We start from the raw sequence: 21307 nt of genomic DNA on the forward strand, positions 1-21307 counted from the left end.
TGGATAAAAATTATTGAGAAAAAAACCGGCATGGGTACTCCCCACTCTGACCAGCAGTATACAGGCGGTCCAAACAAGACAGGGACTGTAGGTTTGTTCTTAAGTTGAATCTGTTTGTAATTTGGAACAGGTACATTTTGTAAGTGTAGCTCCAGCCAAAAAATCTATGTTTAAGCTTTTTGGATAAAATAGGGAATGGTTATCACCCCTGTAACATTTGTTTTGCTGTCTGTGACCCTGTTCAGAAGATTTCACCTCACTTTCTGTCCCAATGATAATTGGATTTTTAAAATTTGGGGTTATTAGGGAAACAAGGATTGGTGATAAAGCATCAGACGAGACACCTTTTTCCCATATTAACTCTTACAGGAGAAAATGTTCCCTTCCTAGGGGTAGATTTCCTCTCACTTCCTATTGTCTCCCTCCGTTTGTGAGTAGGAGACATTTGTAAGGATGTTTGAAAGTAGGGGACGGTCTGTATATACTATACGCCCTGCCCTATATACTCTGCAGAAAATTGGACCTTAGGTGTTGGTGGTACCAGCTAACACTGTAAGCCCTCACAGTTACTCTTGGTGGGTGCAGGAACGGGCCCTGCTGTGAAATATTAGATCAAAAATTGTAATTACATGCCCCTGTTAAACAGGGGCAGAAAAATTGGGCCTTAAGCACTGGTGGGGGTGCCACAAGACTGCAACCTCTCATAGATACTATAGTTGAGAGCAGGAATGAGCCCTGCTGTGAAATATTACAATAAAAATTGTAAGTACACGCCCCTGTTAAACAGGGGCAGAAAAATTGGGCCTTAGGCACTGGTGGTGCCACAAAACTGAAACCCCTCACAGATATTGTAGTTGAGCTCAAGAATGAGCCATGCTGCAAAATATTACAGCAAAAATTATAATTATACACCCCTGTTAAACAGGGGCAGAAAAATTGAGCCTTAGGCACTGGTGGTGGTGCCCTGTAACAAAAATGTTATTAGAAGCTATCAACATGAACATTGAGGAGGAATAGCATAGTCACTCAGCATAACAGGATAGTCACTCAGTATAGGCAGTCTTCAAGGGATCTCACATTCATAGAAGAATTAATAGGTTATATCAACATCAGGTGCTTGGTAGCTAGTGATCCAAGGCTAATTCATTTTTATGAAAGTGAGCCGATCAGCTGAGTCTGTGGACAGGCACACTCTGTGATCGGTTACAAAGCCTCCAGCAGAACTGAATATGCGTTCAAAAATAATGATGGATGCAGGACAGGCCAGTAGCTCAATTGCATATTGTGCAAGCTCTGGCCAGTGATCCATCCTCAAGACCCAGTAACCCAGTGGATTTTCAGTTGGAAAAGTCTCCAAGTCTGATCTTGCCCCTAGGTATTCCTGCACCATGTAAATCAGATGCTGGTGATGGTTGCTGGGCTGTGGACTAAATAATTGTCTGAACCCATCGGTCAGATGGCCACCTTCTCCCTAGCTCCTTCTGTGACTGACCTCATCAACACATTGTCCAGGAAGACCAGGAAATTTTTAACCTCTCAGGCTCTGGAAACTAATTGCACAAACCTTTCTGCAAGGCCTCCCAAAGATGTTGCATCCTCTGCAACCTTACCCTTATAATATGGATCAAGAAGGGTTGCCAGCCAGTAATGACCCCTCTCCTTGATTCCACGAATCCGAGGATCCTTTCGCAAGTTTTTGAGGATCAGGGAGGCCTTGCAGCGAAGGTTTGCTGAGGCATTCAATCCGGAGTCCTCTGGGTCATTAAGGATCACATGATCCTCAACCACCTCCTCCCAGCCAAGTACAACTCCATGGGTTTCTGGGGACTGCAAACGATCCCTTGAATACTGCTGCTGATGCCGAGTGTTATCCTCCACCTCCATGCTGACACAATCCTCCTCCTCCTCTTCTTCTTCCTGTGTGATCGTGGGCCTGCAGCAATACTAGTATTTGGAAAAAGGGGGCCTTGAGAGGTAAGGAAGTCCTCCTCTTCCTCCCGCTGTTTTGCCTCAAGTGCCCTGTCCATTATGCCACTAAGTGTGTGCTACAACAGGAAGACAAGAGGGACAGTATCACTCATGCATGCACTGTCACTGCTCACCATCCTCGTGGCCTCCTCAAATGGTGACAGGACAGTGCATGCATCTTTGATCAGTAGCCATTGGCGTAGCGAAAAAAAGCCAAGCTCCCCTGACCTTGTCCCGGTGCCATACTCACACAGGTACTCATTGATGTGCAGCCATTGCAGCATTGCCAACATTGAGTTCCACCTGGTGGTCATGTCACAAATGAGGTGGTTCTTGGGCAGGTTAAATTCCTTTTGAAGGTCAGCCAGCTGAACACTGGCATTATATGACCAGAGGAAATGCCCACAAACTTTCCTGGCCTGCCTCAGAAGATCCTGTAAGCCCGGGTACCTGCAGAAGAACCGCTGCACCACCAAATTAAGGACAAATTAAAGACATGAGCCAAACAGGGAACATGGGTCAAGTTTCCTGTTACCATTGTCGCAAGCTAGCATTTTGGAGGCGTGGTGGTGGAACAAGCTCCAAAAATACTGCACCCTGCCCTGCATCCTTCCCAGCTGCCAGCAGAGTTACCCAGTGCACCGTAAAAGAAATATAACGTCCCTGTCCATGCCTGCTGGACCATGAGTCAGCGGTAATATGCACCTTACCGCTGATCACCCTGTCCAACGAGGCATTTCCTTCCACATGCCGGTAGAGAGCCGGAATGGCCTTCCGTGAAAAAAAAATGGTGTTTGGGAACCTGCCACTGAGGTACCGCACATTCCACAAATTCACAAAAGAGGGCAGAGTCTACTAGCTGAAAAGGCAGCAGTTGAAGTGCTAGCAATTTAGCCAAGCTAGCATTCAATCGCTGAGCATGTGGATGGCTGAGACCAAATTTCTTTTGACTGTTTAGCAACTGGGGTATGCAAATTTGCCTGCTACAATTGGATGTTGGTGTAGCATAGCAGATTGCCCGAAAGTACTTGGTACACCTAATTCTACACCTTCATTCCTCTCAGTGCAGGTTTCTGAGAGGACTGAAGTTATAGTGGGGTTGGAGATCCCAGCTGATGAGGAGCAAGGAGAGGTCAACCTTGTTCTTTGGTGTGGGTCTTTTAAGTACTGTTGCCAATGGACTGCATGGGAGGTTAACATATGTCTGTTCAAGCATGTGGTGCCCAAGTGGCCTATGTTTTGGCCATGCTTGATACACTTCAGACATATGTTGCAAACAGCAATGGTGCTATCTGCTGCACACGTATCAAAAAAGGCCCACACCAAAGAACTTTTCAAAAATGCGCAGGGAGTCAGCAGAGCCCTGCTTATGCAGAGCTCTGCGGTGTGATGCAGTCGGGTGGCTGCCCTTAAGCTGACCCCTGGAGGGCACCCTGCCTCATTGGAGATGGGCCTCCTCTTCCTCTTCTCTTCTATCAGGCACCCACGTAGAGTCAGTGACCTCATCATCCCCTCCCTCCTCGTCACTGGAGCAAACCTGGCAATGTGCTGCAGCTGTGGGAACATGACTGCCAGTTTCTTGTCCTTCTTGGGCACCCCCTCTCTCTAGGCTCACGTTACTGCCTTCCTCAACCTGGGTACCATCATCGGAGCCTTCAAAACGCTGCAAATGCTCCTGTAGCATGTACCCAACACTGTGGTCGAACAGTTTGGGGGACTCCTCTGTGCATGATGGTGGGGCTAGGGAAGGAGTGATTGATGACATTGGGCCAATGGAATAGTCTGCTTTGGCAGCTACATTGGCAGGCAAGCTACTCTGAGCCTGGGTGACAGAGAATGAGGAGGATGAGGATGGCTTAGTTATCCACTCTACCAACTCTTCTGCATGTTGTGGATCAACACGGCCAGCTGCCAAAAAAAAGGACAAGCATGCCCACCGGCCACATACTGAAGATGCACTGTCTCCTTGGTGGCCTTCCAGACATGCTGTAAAATTTTATTAACAAAACACTGCCTGAAGTTTACTAGAAAAAGTACACCAGGAATAGCCTGCAGTAAGATATAGGCTTGGCTAGACTAGAATGCAGTGGATATATATGTACGAGACTGTATATATATATGTAATGCACTGCAGATCACTGAATCACCTGACTGCCTGAAAGTATATTTGAAAACGTAAACCAGAAATGGCCTGCAGTCCGATATAGGCTTGGCTAGACTAGAATGCAGTGGATATATCTGTAGCAGACTGTATATATATTTTATGCACTGCAGATCACTGAATTTCCTGCCTGCCTGAAAGTATATTTGAAAACGTACACTAGGAATGGCCTGCAGTCAGATATAGGCTTGGCTAGACTGGAATGCAGTGGAGATATATATATATATATATATATATATATATATATATATATATATATGTAGGAGGGTGTATATATATTTAATGCACTGAAGATCACTGAATCACCTGCCTGAAAGTATATTTAAAAACGTACACCAGGAATGACCTGTAGTCACATATAGGCTTGGCTAGACTAGAATGCAGTGGATATATATGTAGGAGACTATATATATATTTTATGCACTGCAGATCACTGAATCACCTGCCTGCCTGCCTGAAAGTGTATTTGAAAACATACACCAGGAATGGCCTGCAGTCAGATATAGGCTTGGCTAGACTAGAATGCAGTGGGTATATATGTAGGAGACTGTATATATAAATTTTACGCACTACAGATCACTGAATCACTTGCCTGCCTGAAAGTGTGTTTGAAAACGTACACCAGGAATGGCTTGCAGTCAGATATAGGCTTGTGAGACTGACTGTATATATATATATATATATATATATATATATATATATATATATATATATATATATATATATTAAATACACTGCAGGTAACTGAATCACCCGCCTGCCTGAAGTATGTTAGAAACAGTACACCACCAGGAATGGACTGCAGTCAGACCTAGCTAAACTGGATACATTGGATATATATATATATATATATATATATATATATATATATATATATACACACGAGACTGACAGTATATATATATATATATATTATATATATATTATATTATATATATATATATATATAAAATACACTGCAGTTAACTGAATCACCTACCTGCTCAATCTAAATGAAATGACACACTCTCTCTCAGCCAACGCCAACAACACAATACACAGGGCCGACATGCAGGCGGCCTTATATAGTGTGGGGCGTGGACTTAACCCCCTGAGCCATAATTGGCCAAAGGCACCCTGCTTTGGCTAATTGTGGCTCTCTTTACTGACGGTGCTGTGATTGGCCAAAGCATGTGGGTCATAGTGCATGCTTGGCCAATCATCAGACAGCAATGCACTGAGCTCCCACAGTGCATTATGGGCCATTACACGCCGCTCGAATTTGGCGTGAGCGGCCCATGTTCGCTTTTCGACAAACGGGCGAACAGTCAATGTTCGAGTCAGAAAGCTCATCCCTAATTCGAACACATGAATATGCTTTGATCTAAACCATTCCACTGTAGCTCTGGCTGTATGTTTCGGGTCCTTGTCCTGTTGGAAGGTAAACCTCCGTCCCAGTCTCAAGTCTTTTGCAGACTCTAAAGCCCCGTACACACGAGCGGACTTTTCAACATCCAAAGTCCGACGGACTGAGTCCGTCAGACTATTCGATCGAGTGTGGGCTGCAACGGACTTTTGACTCGCCAAAGTCCGAAGGACTTTAGAATATGGAACATGCTTCAAATTTTTCCGAAGGAACTCCGCCGGACCCGGTCCCTTCGAAAAATTTGCTCGTGTGTATGCTATTCCGACGGACTAAAACCGACGCTAGGGCAGCTATTGGCTACTGGCTATGAACTTCCTTATTCGAATCCAGTCGTACGTCATCACGTTCGAATCCATCTGAGTTTAGTGTGATTGTGTGTGGCCAAGTCCGCTCAGCCGAAAAGTCCGTCAGAACTCCGTCGGAACTCCGGCAGAACTCCGACGGAACTCCTTCGTAAGTCTGTCGGACATAAGTCCTCTCGTGTGTACGGGGCTTAAGTTCCCCGCCACACATAGCGTTTTGCTTTTAGGCCAAAAAGTTCCATTTTGGTCTCATCTGACCAGAGCACCTTCTTCCACGTGTTTTCTGTGTCCCCCACATGGCTTCTCGCAAACTGCAAACAGGACTTCTTATGACTTTCTTACAACAATGGTTTTCTTCTTGTCACTCTTCCATAAAGGCCAGATGTGTGGAGTACACAACTAATAGTTGTCCTGTGGACAGATTCTCCCACCTGAGCTGTGGATCTCTGCAGCTCCTCCAGAGTTACCATGGACCTCTTGGCTCTTCACTGATGAATGCTCTCCTTGCCCAGCCTGTCAGTTTATGTGGATGGCCATGTCTTGTTAGGGTTGCAGTGGTGCCATACTCTTTCCATTTTTGGATGATGAATTGAACAGAGCTCCATGAGATGTTCAAAGCTTGGGATATTTTTCTTTTATAACCTAACCCTGCTTTAAACTTCTTCACAACTTTATCCCTGACCTGTCTGGTGTGTTCATTGGCCTTCATGATGCTGTTCGTTCACTAAGGTTCTTTAACAAACCTCTGAGGGCTTCACAGAACAGCTGTATTTATATTGAGATTAAATTAAACACAGGTGGATTCTATATACTACCGTATTTATTGGCGTATAACACGCACTTTTTTCCCCTTAAAATCGGGGGGAAATCATGGGTGCGTGTTATACGCCGATCCCCTCGCCGATCTGCCGGTCTGCGCTGTCTCTGGAGCGCCGCTGACATTTACCGAGCTGAGCCCAGTGTACTGTGTACTTGGCTCCGCTCTCAGTCACGTCCAGCCCCGCCTCCTAGCCTTTACGTCCCGCCATTGGCCCGGTGTTGTGTCCATCACAGGAGCCAGGACAAGGGGCAGGACAGAGGCGTTACTGTGAGCAGAGCTGAGTAGCCGAGTACCCTCGGCTCGGCTCGGTCTATGTCGGCGGTGGGAGGAGCCGAAGGTCTCGACGGCGGCGGCGGGAGGAGCCGAAGATCTCGGCGGCGGCTGGGGCGGTAAATTTAAAACTTAACCATGCTGCAATTTTGGGAAAGGCTGCAAGGGGACAGTGGAAGGCTGCAGGGGGACAGTGTAGGGCTGCAGGGGGACAGTGTAGGGCTGCAGGGGGACAGTGTAGGGCTGCAGGAGAACAGTGTAGGGCTGCAGGGGGACAGTGGAAGGCTACATTGATGGGCATTTAAAATGTAAGGTTTTTTCCTTAAACTTGCCTCCTAAACTTGGGGTGCTTGTTATACGCCGCCACGTGTTATACGCCGATAAATACGGTAATTAGGTGACTTCTGAATGCAATTGGTTCCACTAGATTTTAGTTAGGGGTATCAGAGTAAAGGGGGCTGAATACAAATGCACCCCCACACACCTTTCACATATTTATTTAGAAAAAATGTAGAAATCCATTTATCGTTTTCCTTCCACTTCACATTTATGTACCACTTTGTGTTGGTCTATCACATAAAATCCCCATAAAATACATTTAAGTTTTTGGGTTGTAACATGACAAAATGTGGAAAATTTCAAGGGATGTGAATACTTTCTCAAGGCACTGTTAATGAAATTACAGATCTGATCGAAAGAGAATTTATTTTAATACTAAGAAAAGCTATTTCTAAGTACCAGAGAAAGGAGAGATGATACTGAGGAAGAGATGCAGAATCACCTTCTCGTGTAACATACTATAGTAACAGACTCTTTGTATCTTGGTGTCTCTTCCAGAATGAAGACTTTGGTGGCTTTGCTTTTCCTGGGGTCGTTGGGTCTGGCTTGGTGCTGCAGCCGTCCACCTGGAGGTAAGAATAATATAAAGGTAAAAAAGTACATAAAATGACTTTGGTGCACTAGATGAGGAGGAGGGTCTGAATACACTCTTATGGCAGCAGGTAGGTCATCAAAAGAACTCCTTCAGGTATTTTAAAGAGATATGCACTAAAGGTATCAACAACACTCATCTAGAAACTAGACCAATTCCAAAGTTTTTATACAGCCTATTCCCGTCTCTTATTCTTAGTAAAATATAGCCGTATAAAAATGTAAAAACAATCCATAGATGTGGCTGACTTTTTAAACATTTGAAAAGGCAATCATTGGATCTTGATTGAAATAGTGTGTGGGGAGGTGCAGGGTGGTAAACACTCAGAGTTCAGTGGCAGAAAACAGAATTGTATTGAAATTGAAGTTCAGGAATACCCAACATGCCCAGCGAGAAGGCAACCCAACTGGGAGCGCTCACAGAATGAACCAGCGAAGAGTAATAGCGGAAGGTCTCTGGTGTGCTGAGAGTGCCTGTTTTGAGGGGTGGAATGTGGCCCAGCCAATCCATATCCAAGTGGGGAGGATTTCAAGAAGGATGGCATGTCCCTGTACTTCCCCCTACTCATCTGGAACCTCTCCCTGATGCTAATCACTGTCCCTGACAGGTGGGTGACCTGTCCCTACTCTAATCACACATGAAATGTGCACCAAACCCGGAAACAAGGGTCTTGAATAGACTCTTCCTGGCCCAAGATGTCCACCAATGCCATATTGGATGCCAGCATCCAATCAGATGCCACCTCTCTGTGACTAAGAAGACCATAGGGGAACTAGTTTCCTTTCGACTTTCTCTTCCACTTGTATTGCCACTGCGGATGACTACAAGTGCCTACCGAAAAAGGTGATATGCTGGAAAAACCAACATAAAAATTAATTTTCATGATCCATATTTTTCATTTGGTTAAAATAAGTATACCCCTAAATTTACCTGGATGCTGAGTTTGCACTCTCCAGTAAATCAATCCGACGGTCTCAGTGAAATTATTGACAACATTGCAGTTTACAGTTCTTTTTTTGGTGAAGGCCCCATTAGAACAATGGAACTACTTTGTTACATAGTTACGTAGTTAATAAGGTTGAAAAAAAGACAGAAGTCCATCCAGTTCAACCAAAAAAACAAAAAATAATAATATCATACAATCCCATATACCCAATTCTATACCCACAGTTGATCCAGAGGAAGGCGAAAAACCCCAGCAGAGCATGATCCAATTTGCTACAGCAGGGGAAAAAATTCCTTCCTGATTCCCCCCGAGAGGCCATCGGATTTTCAACTTTACCTATAAATGTTAGTACCCAGTTATGTTACGTACATTTAGTAAATAATCCAGGCCTTTCTTAATGCAATCTACTGAGCTGGGCAGAACCGCCTCTGCAGGGAGTCTATGCCACATTTTCACAGCTCTTCCTGTGAAGAAACCTTTCCATATTTGGAGATGAAATCTCTTTTCCTCTAGGCATAAAGAGTGCCCCCTTGTCCTCGGTGTTGACTGTAAAGTGAATAACTCAACACCAAGTTCACTATATGGACCCCTTATATATTTGTACATGTTGATCATATTCCCCCTTAATCTCCTCTTCTCAAGAGTGAACAAATTCAGTTCCTCTAATCTTTCCTCATAGCTGAGCTCCTCCATGCCTCTTATCAGTTTGGTTGCCCTTCTCTGCACTTTCTCCAGTTCCCCGATATCCTTTTTTTGAACTGGGGCCCAAAACTGAACTGCATATTCCAGATGAGGTCTTACTAATGATCTGTACAGGGGGGCAAAATTATATCTCTCTCTCTGGAGTCCACACCTCTCTTATACAAGAAAGGACTTTGCTTGCTTTGGAAACCGCAGCTTGGCATTGCATGCTATTATTGAGATTATGATCTACCAAAACCCCCAGATCCTTCTCCACTATGGATTCCCCCAGTTGTAATCCCCTGGTATGTCTGATGCATGCATATTTTTGGCCCCCAATTGCATAACTTTACATTTCTCAACATTAAACCTCATCTGCCACATAGTCGCCAAATTAGACAGAGCATTGAGGTCGGCTTGTAAATTGGAGACATCCTGTAAGGACGTTATTCCACTGCATAGCTTGGTGTCATCTGCAAAGACGGAAATGTTACTTTTGATCCCAGACCCAATATCATTTATAAAGATATTAAAAAGTAAGGGTCCCAACACTGAACCTTGGAGTACACCACTGATAACCTTAGACCATTCAGAGTAAGAATCATTAACCACGACTCTCTGAATTCTGTCTTTTAGCCAGTTTTCTATCCATTTGCAAACTGATATTTCCAAGCCTGTAAACTTTACCTTACACATGAGCCGTGTGTGCGGAACTGTATCGAACGCTTTTGCAAAATCCAAGTATACCACCTCCACCGCCACCCCTCTGTCCAAGGTTTTACTTACCTCCTCATAAAAATAAATCAGGTTTGTCTGACGACTTCTGTCTTTCATGAATCCATGCTGTCTTTGTACACGATGTATAATTATTGAGTGTGTTTTGTTTTTCTTTCTTCAGCCACAAATATCGCCAGAAGCGGGGAAGCCTCACAGAGTTCTGATTATCCAATCCAGCCAATTGGTTACGCTAAAAAGGCCATTGATGGTGTGACAGATACCAACTGGTTTAATGGCTTCTGTACCCACACAAATGCGGACCCATCGCCCTGGTGGAAGGTAGACCTGAAACAGAAATACAAAGTGAATGTCGTTGTAGTCACTGGACGAACAGACGGCTCAATGGACCGGATGATGGGCGCTGAGGTCCGAATTGGAAATTCTCCAGACAATAACAACCCGGTGTAAGTACCACGGGGACAGGACACTGTATGGTTACCTGTGTCAATGGGCTTCGGGCTTGTGTCGATGGCATCAGTTTGAGAGGCTTCAGAGATCATTCAGAATTCATTGACAGGTGCATGTGACCTTTTCTTTTTTTTTTTTTGTAAATAGTTTTTATTGAAAGTTTTTCACAAAATTTTACAGTACAATGAAGGAAAAGTCACAAATAATTCTCCCATGATGTCACCATATTACATAGCATAGTACAAGCATATGATAGGGGAGAAAAGAGAAAAGGCAATCTGGTGGGCATACTGTAGGACAAAAAAAACAAAAAACAAAAAACAAAACAATATCAAACACCATAAAGAAAAAAAACTCGGAAACAATTGGTCTGTCATTTGCCCAAAAGAGAAAGCTTAAGTGCATAAAAGTAGTAATGTAAGTCCCAGAAAAATTAGTACCCTGTAACAAGAGAGCTGAACACAAGGTTAAGAGTTCATGGCAGGTGGGAACTCCTATACCATGTATTCCAAATTTTCCAATTGTTATCAAACTGAATTTTTTTCCCCATCCTGAGGGCCAGGACTAGCTCGTAGGAGTAATGTAGGGATGTAGTCGACCAAACCTCAGAGACACTGGGGGCCTGGTCATTTTTCCAGAATCTAGCTATCAGAGACCTAGCCACCAGGAGGATGTGGGAAACAACAATTCTGAAGTCAGGTGGATATCTATCAATACCTAAGTTAAGAATTGCCAGGCCTGGTTCGGGGGTAGATAGGAAACCTGTAATCTCTGAGATAGCTCGAAAAATAGCATTCCAAAAGCTTCGGAGATGCTTACAAGACCAAAAAATATGCAGTAAGTTACCCACCTCCCCACAGTTCCTCCAGCACAAGGGGGAGGACTCCGCCAGGCCAAATTTCGAAATCCGAAAGGGAGTGAGGTACCACCGTAGGGCAATTTTCTGGGCGAGTTCCCAGTGTCCAACACACCGAGAGGCCCTATAATTAGCTTTGAGTGCCTGACACCATTGTGCCTCAGAGAAGGCACGGCCTAAGTCCTCCTCCCAGCGCAGAAAGGGACGGGATTTGTTAAAAACACATTTCTGCTGTAGAAAGTTGTAGAATAGGGATATACCTTTAGATCAGGGGGGATCAGCCGCAAGAAAGCGCCAGAGAGATTCGGCTACTGGAACATTGGTGACTCCACCACCCCGAAACAAGTGGGCTATTTGGTAATATTTATATATGTCAATAGGTTTTAGATGGAATTGAGTCCTCAGGGATTGGTATGAAACCATGGAAGGGCCTTGGAAAAGATCTTGCAATGATAGCAACCCCTTCCGGACCCAGTCTCTGACGGAGAAATTGGGAATTAGGAATTCTAAGGATATTAGAGGGATAGGTAGAAATACCGATTTGTGGGTCGAGGGTGTGGATTTAAGAAGATCTCGCCAGGCCTGCAGAGAAGCGCAAACCGTGAGAGGAAGGGACTGTAAGGGCCAGGGTTTAATCGAATCAGTGAGAAGAAGAAGTTTTAGCTCGTTCAAGGCAGCACCATTTCGGCTCGCTGGTCGAGTTGAACCAATGAGAGAGCTGTGCCAGCCTGGAAGCAAGGTAATAGTCCTTGAGATCCACCAGTCCCATACCCCCAGCCAACCGGTGCTTTAATAAGAGTGATCTAGAACATCTAGGTTTTTTAGAGCTCCAGATGAATCTATTCATCAAGAGAGTGAGATCATGGAGGTGTTTCCTAGAAGGGGGAACGGGCAATGCTCTAAATATGTACAAAATTTGCGGGAGTAATAACATCTTAAAGGAGGCCAGTCGTCCCGACCAAGAGAGTTCATATTTAGCTAGTCTGTTGGCCTCCTGCGTGAGTTTATCAATAAGAGGAGGAAAGTTAGCCCCCGCTAGTTGGCTCGCGGATTTGCTTAGATTTATGCCCAAGTACGGGATGGTGGAGTCACTCCATTTGTATGGGAACATGGCCATCAATCTTGCTCTGAGGGAGGGACTAAGGCCCGTCTCTAATATTACTGACTTAGAGAAATTCACCTTGTAGTAGGAGATTAGGCTAAATTCGTGGAGTATCTGATGAGCCTGTGGTAGGGAGGAGGATGGGGAGGTCAAAAAAAGGATGATGTCATCAGCGAAAAGGTTAATTTTGTGGGGGCTCTCTTGCGTAGATATGCCTGTGATTAAGGATTGGGATCGAATTTTTTCTGCAAGCGGTTCGATAAGCAGATTAAAAATTGTAGGAGACAATGGGCATCCTTGCCTAGTGCCATTAGAGATGGCAAAGGGCAACGATAACATATTGGAGGTGAAGACCTGGGCAGAAGGGGCCGAATAAAGGGCGAGGATAGCTGATAGAAACGGTCCACCGAAGCCAAACTTCCGAAGGACCTCCTCCATGTATCCCCAATGGATCCGGTCGAACGCCTTCTCCGCGTCCAAAGAGAGGAGCAGAGAAGGCGTTCGACGGGCCTCCGCAAGCTGAAGAACCCCCAAGACGCGTCTAGTGGCGTCTGAGGTTTGCCTGCCAGGAGTAAATCCCGACTGATCTGGGTGGATCAACCGGGGGACCAAGGGGAGGAGTCTTTGGGCAAGAATTTTAGCGTATATCTTGACGTCGGTATTAAGAAGGGATATGGGCCTGAAGTTGGAGGGGGTGTCGGGTTCTTTACCAGGCTTAGGAATCGTAACCACATAGGCCCTAAGCATCTCCGGTGGGAAGGAGGCAGATGAAAATGCTTCCGCATAAGTTTCTGAAAGCACCGGGGAAAGAAGGTCTGCAAATGAACGGAAATAATCATTAGTCAGGCCATCCGGTCCCGGAGATTTACCTAGAGGAAGGGATTGGATACACTTTATAATTTCCTTAGGTGAAATAGGAAGGTTTAGGGAAGCCAATTGTTCTTCCGTAAGGGAGGGTAAGTTAATAGAGGAAAGAAAGGATCGTATACTTTCTGTCGTGGGCTGGGGCGTCTCGGGATCTAGCTTCAAATTGTACAGAGAGGAATAATAAGCAGCGAAGGCATCCGCAATCTCTTGCGGGTTAATCCTTTTCTGTTTATCCAAAGGGTGGTAAACATAGGGAATCTTGGCCTTAATTCTAGCAGCCCTCACTCTATTGGCGAGATATTTGCCTGCCCGGTTACTGGAGGAGTAGTGTGACAGCTTCAATGCGTGTACATATTTATCATACCTAGCCAGTAATAGGCGGCGAAGTTCAACACGGAGCTGGGTCAATCTGTGAGCCGTGTTGGAATCCGGCGCCAACTTGTTGGAGGATTCCAAAGACCGAATGTCCGCCAGAACGTCATTCAGTTTTTGGGTTTTAGCTTTTTTATCCCTAGATGAGATTTGGAGCATTATGCCCCGCATAAAGGCCTTGTGGGCACACCAGAGGGTAGTGGGACTCTGCACAGAGTGAGCATTTAGTTTAAAGAATTCCTTCAGATTTTTGGAAATAGCAGCAACATGCGAGGGATTTTGAAAGAGTTGAGAGTTTGCCCTCCAGACATAAGCGGAGCGCGGGGCGTGTTCCTCCACCACCTCGACAGAAACAGGAGCATGGTCTGACCAAGAAATATCGTGGATGGTGGAGGAAGACACCGCCTGCAACAGCAACCTGTCCACCAGGATCAAATCTATCCTAGAGTAAGTGTTGTGTCTCGCAGAGTGAAATGTGAAATCTCGTTCACTCGCATGTTGGCACCTCCATGCATCAAAGACATCTTCAGCAGCAAGTAGAGGCTGAAGCCTCGGCAATGGCCGACTCGCCCTGGACGTGGTGTCCAGGGCGGAGTCGACCGTTACATTGAAGTCTCCACAAACCACTAGAGACCCTTTGCGACATTTGTTAATCTTACGAAACAATCTGTTCAAGAACCTTAGCTGGTGTACATTGGGGGCATACAAATTAACTATAGTATAGGGCCTATTGTTCAGTACAGCTAATAAGATTAAATACCTCCCATCAGGGTCCATAATAGCATCAGTGAGGGAGAAGGCTACTGAGTCTCTGATAGCAATAGCTACCCCTCTTTTCTTCTCAGAGGCAGAAGCCAGGAAAATGTGTGGATAGTTCCTGTGCTGGAAGTATGGATTGGCTTTATCAAGAAAGTGAGTCTCCTGAACACAAAGAACGTCCGCATCCAACCTCTGAGCCTCCTTCCACAGAGAGTTCCGCTTGACTGGATGGTTGAGGCCGTGCACATTAAAAGAGACGAAGTTAAGTGGCATTGAAGGTGGCATTTAGATGCAAATGAAAAGGGAAGTGGCCAGGGGCACAATGGGACCTCCGGGCTTTCAACAAGACAGGCTTCCAAGGGTAGGCTGAATAAGGCAAACATGTATCAGGGCTGGGCGATGCAAAAACACATGAGCAATGACAGACCGAGTCAGGGCTGCAATGGTGCAGCAAATAGGAACAATAAAACAAGAACCAAAAAAACAGAACAGAGGTAAGTAAAAAAAGGAATCTCTGGTGAGATCCGAAGGCACTATAAATGCCCATTTACTTGGGGGGTAAAGAAGAAAAAGAGCACTGGACGACCTCCAGCGGTCGGGAGATCAAAAACAAATAGCAGGTTTCAGCAAAGTTCTCAGGTTGGTCTGGCTTTGGATTTCTTCCGGCGTCTCCTCTGAACCACCTGCCAGTCTCCTTGGTTCTCCAGCCGGCTGGGAGGAGACGATGCCGACGGCCCCACCGGCTCCTCAGGGATGATGTCAAGGGAGCGCAGGAGATCCAGCCCTTCTTGCAGTGTCGAAACCACCGAGGATTTACCTTCGTGAGAGATAAGTAGTTTCAGAGGGTAACCCCATCGGTAAGGGATTCCGTGATTCCGCAGTGCTTTCGTGACAGGAAGAAGAGCTTTGCGTCTCTGAAGGGTGAACTGGGAGAGATCAGCGAATAGTTGCAGGTGGGAGAACCTCTCTGGGAGCTGGGTCTCCTTCCTAAACGCCGAGAGCAGTTGTTCCTTGGCTTGGAAAAAATGGATCCGCAGGAGAACATCCCGCGGAATGTTGTCAGGCAAGTGGGACGGCTTAGGCAACCTATGGATACGATCAATAGTCACATCCTGATCCGATAAATCAGGAAGCAGAGTTCTCATGAGGTCCTGGACGTATGGGGCCAGCTGGGCAGGGAGAACAGTTTCAGGGACCCCTCTGATTTTTACGTTATTGCGCCTGGACCTGTCCTCCAGGTCCGCCATCTTGGATTTAAGCCAAGCGATGTCTTCAGATTGGTCATTGTGCGCGTCAACCAGAGTGTTATGGGCAATCGCAAAGTCCCCCATTTTTTGTTCCACATGATCTAGTCTGCCACCCAGTACACCTACTTCAGCTTTAAAGTTACTGACACATTGCATGAAATCTTTATGAAGTGATGCACGCAGGGAGACTAACATGTCCTTCAGGGTGGACTCAGAGACAGGCTGATTAGTAGCAGGGAACTCAGCTATATATCCATGCAGTTCTCTGGTATCAGCAGAGGAGTTTTGTTCAGCGCTCACCTGCAGTGCCTCTTCTGAGAGCCTTGGCCTGGACTTTGCTGGGCTGCTGCTAATCGGTGTGGACGTCCCTGGCGATCCCCTTCTCTGAGCAGCTACGTGCATCGGACTGCCCGAGGAGGCCGACGAGCGACCCGGGGAGGAGCGCGTGCTGCCGCCGGCGCCATCTTGGCCAGGATCGCGGGCCGCGGGCGGAAAGAAATCCGGCAATTTCCTGGGCTGCCCGGACCCTCTCCGCTTCGTCGGCATCTCCGGAGGAAGAGGAGGCTTTCCGGAGCGAGGTAAGGTGTATTCGCCGGTCCAGGGAGTCCGTAATGAGGATCAAATCCCGTCGCTGGAGCGGAGCTTCTCTCCTATGCTGCCATCCACCAGCGCGCGGTAGCCACGCCCCCCATGTGACCTTTTCTGATCTGCATTGACCTACTCCAAGAGAGTTTTGCCTTCTCATAGACTTGTATGATAATAAAAAACACATCTGATGCAAACAAAAGCTCAATGACAAAGGTCCTATGCACCACCCTGAACCCAAAATAAGAGACATTACTACATGACTGGATTTTACTTATGAATATATTTAAAGAGAAAGTAAACATTCTAAGAAAAGGGTTGACCTCACAGGGGGTCCCACCATCATATTAAACACAAATACAATTTATATTAAGCCTCCTGGCTTCCTCTTGCAGAACTATTCCTCAGGCCTCAAGCATAGGTTTTTAGTAGGGTTGCCACCTCATCTCTTTACATCCAAACACATATTGATTACACAGGTTCTGTGGCTGATTAAAGTGGAAGTAAACCCATCGATCTAACAGTTTGAAAAAACATGGCATGCCGGAAATGTTAACTATCACATTGGTTGTGCTCTCAACCAAACTGTCAAACCATCCAATGGCTGGTGTCGTAACTGATCACATGTGCAGCTTCATGGCAGTTAAAGATTAAAGGGAGGCCAAGATGGCAGCTTCCTTGGCTGAAAACGATAGGAGGGTTTACTTCCACTCTGAGGTGGTAATTAAACTCACTTTTTGCCTTTTCTGTTTTAAATTAGCCTCAGAACCTGTGTAATTAATTTGTGTTCGGGTTTAAAGGGATGAGGTGGCAACTCTAGTTTTTAGTCTGGTCCCTCGCATCATCTCTCAGCACCGCTGTGCTTATGTGCAGCCCTGCTATTCTCGGCTCTTTCTCTTGTAGCTCCCTGCTTCTCTATCCCACTCCCTTGAGGCTGGACAGGGACATATTGTCTCCCGGGTAGACCCCTAAAACAATGTCAGGCCCACGATTATGCAGGTTGGTCATACCCCCCCCAAACAGCTTGCTGGCCTTCAGTAATATCTCAACCCAGGGTTAGAGGCTTTTTCCTTTCCTCAACTCTTTGAAGCCTCTGGACTCCAGAACCCAATCTAAGAATTCTAAAACCCAAAAAAGACTGGAAACACAATTTTCTCTGCTCAGAACAGATATTCTGGAGCCCCCACAATTTGCCTCAAAGGAAAACCCTGTGTGCCATTTACTTCTAATGCCGTGTACACACGATCAAATTGTCCGGCGTACTTAGTCCGCTGGATCGCATTGCACCGGACAATCCAATCGTGTGTGGGCTTCAGCGAACTTTTTCACCGTAAACTTGGGTTTCAGCGCGCAATAAGTTCGTGAGTATGCTAGTCCGGCGGACTAAGAATGATGCATGCTCAGAAGCAAGTACGAGAAGGAAGCTATTGGCTACTGGCTATTAAACTTCCTTTTTCTAGTCCCGTCGTACGTGCTGTACGTCATCGCGCTAGCAATCGCCGGACTTTCCGTGTGTGGACCGATGGTCCACCAGCCAATGGAGGGGCTGTAGGTCCCTTCGTCAATGGAGGAGGGGTCAACGCCGTCTCGTAGGTCCCAATGGAAAAGAGATGATCTCCAACCAATATTCAATAATGACGAGAAAACTCTCGGAGAGAATCATATGTAAAACAAAATGGCTTCCCATTGTGTAGGTCAAAAACAGGGGGTCTACCAGCGGAATTCTATAAAGCCCATGTGAAAATACTGGCTTGTAGGTTGCTGGAGGTGCTCTCGGCCTCCTTTGAGACTTCTTCTCTCCCCCCTCGATTTCAGCGGCTGTAATAGTGGTAATACAAAAACATGGTAAGGACTCCAAATTATGCTCCACCTATAGACCCATTTCACTGCTCAATGTGGAAGCAAAGATCCTTGCGAAGGTACTGGCTAATCCCTTGTGTAAGATTATTCCATCTTTGGTCCACAGAGATCAGACTGGGTTTATGCCAGGAAAAGGTACTGATACCATGGCTGGGGGGGTACAGAGGCGGTTGCTTCGCTGGATGTGGAAAAGGCCTTTGACTCAGTGGAGTAGAAATACTTGTGGCTTGTCCTTCAAAAGTTTGGTTTTGGGCCCAACTATATCTCCTGGCTGCAGATGCTCTATTCGGGCCCCTCAGCCAGAGTTTGGACAAATGGTGTACTTTTACCCTCTTTCCCACTCCACCGAGGAACCACACAGGGCTGTCCTCTTTCTCCAGCCCTTTTTGCGTTGGCAATCGAGCTGCTGGCAGAGCTCTTGCGGACTTCTGGAAAAGTTCAGGGCATTTCTTTTCCCCCTCTGGTTGAGAAAGTATCAATGTATGCAGACTACATGCTGCTATATTTACAGCCACTCTCTCCAGCAGCTTTCAATTAATAGACCCACAACCCCCCTTGCAACAGGTATCCAACTTCAAATATTTGGGTATTTACATCCAGAGGGACCCAAGGAAGTACATTGACGATAATCTATATCCTGTCTTTCAACAGTTTACTCGTAAATGTGGGGTATGGAAGAATCTTCCGCTCACTCCAGTGGAAAGAGTTAATCTTATTAAGATGACTTTTCTCCCCAAATTCCTCTATGTGTTCCGACACTCCCCGACCCCTATACCTGCGGCCTTCTTCACTAAACTTAGTCTCCTCATTTATTTGGGAAGGTTCAGTCAGTTGCTAAATTAAAATTGCATGTCCCTAACTGAAGGTGAGTTGTCTCTTCCAAATTTTAAGAAATATTACTGGGCTGCGGAACTACATTCTCTCCAAACTATCCAGAATCTACCCAGGGGTTGCGGATATTTGCCCCAAATGCAGGCAGTCGGTGGGCACCTTTATCCACATGGTGTGGGAATGTCCTCTCATTCAAGCATTCTGGCGGGCAGTGATTGCTGACGTGAATAGGGTTGCTGGTCTGTCGTTAGACAATGATCCTTTGATATTTTTATTGGGCATTACTGACAATTTGAATACTACCAAACGTACTGGACTATTTGTTTTTTATGCGGCCTATTATGCTAGAAAAACTATACTGTCCAAATGGAAGCTCCCAGAGCCCCCTCAACTCCCGGCATGGAAGGCACTTATAAATGCCGTTCTTCCCTTATACAAACTTACATATATGGGACGGAACTGCCCCCAAAAATGTGAAAAAATTTGGGCACCCTGGGTGCAGGCTAGACATATTATGGTCAAGTTGGATTTGGCCATATTGAGTGGTGCCAAGGACTGAGTGACAGCTAGCATGGAAAGACATGCTCCCGAATAGGGTACACCTCTGCTCTGTTGGGGGGAAGATGGGTAAATCTGTATGTGGCATTCCTCTTTGTTTCTCTCCCCCTTCCCCCCTCCTCCTATTTCCTTTCCCCTTCCTTCTCCTCTCCCTTCCTCTTTTCTCCTCTTTTCCACCCCCCTCCTGACTTCCTTCCCCCCCACCTCTCTCCCTCTCCTTCTTTTTTTCCCTTGCATGTAGCATAACAGTGGGAGTTCACAATGTATAGGTACTGTCCCATCCTTAGCTGATAACATGTTCCCACTGCCAGATGCAATAGGAGGCTGAAATGCTGGTAATGGTAGTCACTATGCAGCAAGAGATAAATTGCTAATCAACTTGGACGGCTCTAGGGAGACTTAATTGTTATTATTATTTCTGTTGAGAGACTGATTCTTGTAATGTGAATATACTGTTCTCATGTATAATGTTTTACAACGTCAATAAACATTCCTTCTGTTAAAAAACTAAATTAAAAAAAACAATGCAAGGAGGTAGAGGTTGCTATCTGAGAATTTTTCAGGCGGGCTCCTGGAGAAACCTAAATGGCCAACAGGCATGACAATAGAATTAATGAACACTTTGGGCACCTTTAGTAAACCTCCTTCAAGTAAACAAGTGTAATTTCTGTATCATTCCATTGATCCTTGTTTGTTCTCCACAGGTGCGGTAAGGTCACCCAAGTTTCTGATGCCACAACAATTTTCTGCTGTAATGGAATGGAGGGTCAATACGTCAGCGTGGTGATCCCGGGGCGCAATGAATTCCTGCACTTGTGTGAGGTGGAGGTCTACAGTGACCCCGTAGCTGAGGAGAATCATGTCTGCTGGTAAACCTCAGAGGACTACGACAGAAGGAATCCTAAAGTTCATCATCAAATTTCATGTCCATCTTGATGATACGACTGTTCTCCTATCCAGCTAGAGGACATTTTCTGCTCTATACCTTGTAATCCTGTTTTAAGAAACTCTTTACAGACATCTTTCAAGAATTTGATTTTCATTATACATAAAAATAATGTGTATTACACATAGGGGACAGTTTAGAAATGTTTCCACCTAAGAGTCACCCAACTTTCAGTTGAATCCAATTATATGAATCTTGGATAAAGTTTGCGTGATTCTTGTAGGAAATCTTTTATGAATAGACCACTTAAAAATTAGTTAAAAACATCTAGTTTTGGATGAAGTGTAGAAGGGTTGGAACCACTGCTGTCTGTATCCTCATTGGGGAAATTTTCTTTGTATATTTGTCCTGGTGACGATAATCAGAAAGAGATGAGAAACCTCAAATGTAAGATGTTCAAACTTGTTCTGGTGATGATAGTGTTTCCTTACTTAAGTGCTTACTAAAGACAATAAAGTTTCTTTCACACTATCTTATTTTTTTTCTGCGTCGTCCATCCTTGTTTTGTTTTTTTGTATGTATTTTTTTCTCTTCAGGCCAATTGTAACTGATCTTGTTAAAAGAAATATTAGATGGAATTATTGTTAAGGGGTCTGTCATTAAAGTGGAAGGAAATCCCAACTTTTCTTAAAAAATTTCCGCATACCCCCAGCCC

General features: G+C 45.4%; 1 protein-coding gene across 1 annotated transcript; it reads left to right on the forward strand.

Annotated features, from left to right (window-relative positions):
- The first annotated feature begins 7759 nt into the window (after window positions 1-7759).
- On the forward strand, window positions 7760-20819 carry LOC143997917 (fucolectin-like). The gene is made up of 3 exons (XM_077493739.1): window positions 7760-7837; window positions 10383-10665; window positions 20411-20819. The coding sequence occupies exons 1-3, from the start codon at window positions 7765-7767 to the stop codon at window positions 20577-20579; spliced, it is 525 nt and encodes a 174-aa protein (XP_077349865.1). The 5' UTR covers window positions 7760-7764; the 3' UTR covers window positions 20580-20819.
- The last annotated feature ends 488 nt before the right edge of the window (window positions 20820-21307 follow it).

Source organism: Lithobates pipiens, unplaced genomic scaffold (genome assembly GCF_037356315.1).
Source record: "Lithobates pipiens isolate NorthernLeopardFrog02 unplaced genomic scaffold, aLitPip1_a1.2 Scaffold_19, whole genome shotgun sequence".
NCBI lineage: Eukaryota > Metazoa > Chordata > Amphibia > Anura > Ranidae > Lithobates > Lithobates pipiens.